This window comes from Helianthus annuus, chromosome 7 (assembly GCF_002127325.2).
Source record: "Helianthus annuus cultivar XRQ/B chromosome 7, HanXRQr2.0-SUNRISE, whole genome shotgun sequence".
In the NCBI taxonomy this organism is placed as follows: Eukaryota; Viridiplantae; Streptophyta; class Magnoliopsida; order Asterales; family Asteraceae; genus Helianthus; species Helianthus annuus.
In genome coordinates this window covers 46,730,344-46,732,129 of record NC_035439.2, presented here as the reverse complement: position 1 = coordinate 46,732,129, position 1,786 = coordinate 46,730,344, and the positions used below count along the sequence as shown (strand labels likewise).

Genomic DNA, 1,786 nt, shown 5'->3' with positions numbered 1-1,786 from the left:
TGTATAGTAACGAACACTCCGGAGTTTGATCATAAGTTAAACATACCCTAAATAACCTTTACATAGCTTAGAAATAGGCTTTGAGGGGTTCGATATGCTAAAATAAACTTTATTGATCAATAGGGACTAAAAGCGTAAAAAAGTGCACAAGTTTGCATTTTCGCGCATATCTTACGTTCTGAATACATCCGGACATCCAAAAATTTATGTAAGCATTAAAATATTATGTTTTAGTGTTAATATGGCGCTTATGACCAATCACATATGGAGTCTCCTGAACAGAAGGCACTCTATATGGGTTAATTGGATACATGATCATAAAATTAAAGGGCAGTCGTTTTGGCAGCTACGGTCCGCGGGTAATAGTGCCTCTAGTTGGCGGTATATTCTGAAAATTCGGGATCGGGTTCGTCCGTTTATTGTCTCCAAGCTTGGGAACGGTCATAGTACGTCCGCTTGGTTTGATCGGTGGTCTCAAATTGGTCCGCTTTGTGACGTCGTTTCAGCCCGTTGGCTTCACAATGCGGGGTTCACTCTTGCTTCCAAAGTTAGTGATATTGTGATTGATGGAGATTGGGGGTGGCCGAGAGCGTGGATGGATCTTTTTCCGGTTTTATTAACTATTCAGCCGCCAAGTCTTAATCCTCACAAGTCGGATTCATTAATCTGGCGAGACGCTAGGGGCAATGAGCAGGATTATTCAGCTTCAATTGTGTGGGATTCGATAAGAAGTCAGGGTGCTACAGTTCCGTGGGTGGAGATTGTTTGGTTCGCGAATTGCATTCCGAGACATGCTTTTCTTTCATGGCTCATCTGCAAGAAGAAGCTCAAAACTCAGGATAAGCTAAAGCAATGGGATGTTGGTGCTAGCACTAACTTAAACCTGCTGTCTTGTCCGTTGTGTTCCTTGGTTCCGGACTCGCATGATCATTTGTTCTTTGAGTGTTCTTTTTCAATGCAGGTTTGGTCGTCAATTAAATCCTTTGCTGGAATCCAATTAATGTCTAGCAAATGGGAGGATATTGTTGAGTGGTTGATTCATGTTCCTTCGAAAAAGTCCATGCGAAGTGTGATTGGCAGGTTAGTTCTATCGGCGACCGCATATTTTATATGGCAAGAACGTAATCAAAGGCTTTTTAAATCCAAGAAAAGAACGGTGCATGTGATTACTGAAGCTATTGTATCTACGGTTAGATTGAAGCTAGCCTCGGTGAAGGTCAAGAGCTCTATGACTGGGAAGAGTTTATTAGAAAAATGGAATGTGCCTCGCTTGTAGTTCATTGGTTGTCTCTAGTTAGTGTCTAGAGGTTGTTCTTGTTTTTAGTGTGGTTTGCTTTTTAAGCTTGTTAACACTTCCTGGCATGTCAGGATAGTGAACTAGTGAGGACTCTCCTTACTACTTGTTTGTTTTGGTTTTGTGATATATGATATTGAACCGGGGTAACCCTTTACCCAAAAAAAAATCCATTCGTCGCGCAATTTGGATCGTTTTTGCGTTCGTTACGACTCCCGTCGTAATTAACCGAACAACGCAATCGTACGACCAAACGAGCCAACATCCGAGATATTTTTGAGCACATTTTAAGTTCCGTATACTATAACTTCATTTTAGAGCCTTAAAATGGGGTTAACAGGGTTTAAACGTGCCAAAAATGCTTAAAAATCAAGTTTGGGGCTTCAGGGGCCTGTTCTGCCAATTGCTGAAACTTGTTGCCAGCACACAAGGTCCTTACGGACCGTATGGAGGTGCTTACAGTCCGTAAGCCCTCTCCAGCACAGCAGACTT

The 1,786-nt window shown here is 42.0% G+C and overlaps 1 protein-coding gene across 1 annotated transcript; it reads left to right on the top strand.

Moving 5' to 3' along the window:
* The first annotated feature begins 241 nt into the window (after positions 1 to 241).
* On the top strand, positions 242 to 1,276 carry LOC110893507. Its single transcript, XM_022140612.1, has one exon. It carries the CDS (start codon positions 242 to 244, stop codon positions 1,274 to 1,276), a length of 1,035 nt encoding a protein of 344 aa, XP_021996304.1.
* The last annotated feature ends 510 nt before the right edge of the window (positions 1,277 to 1,786 follow it).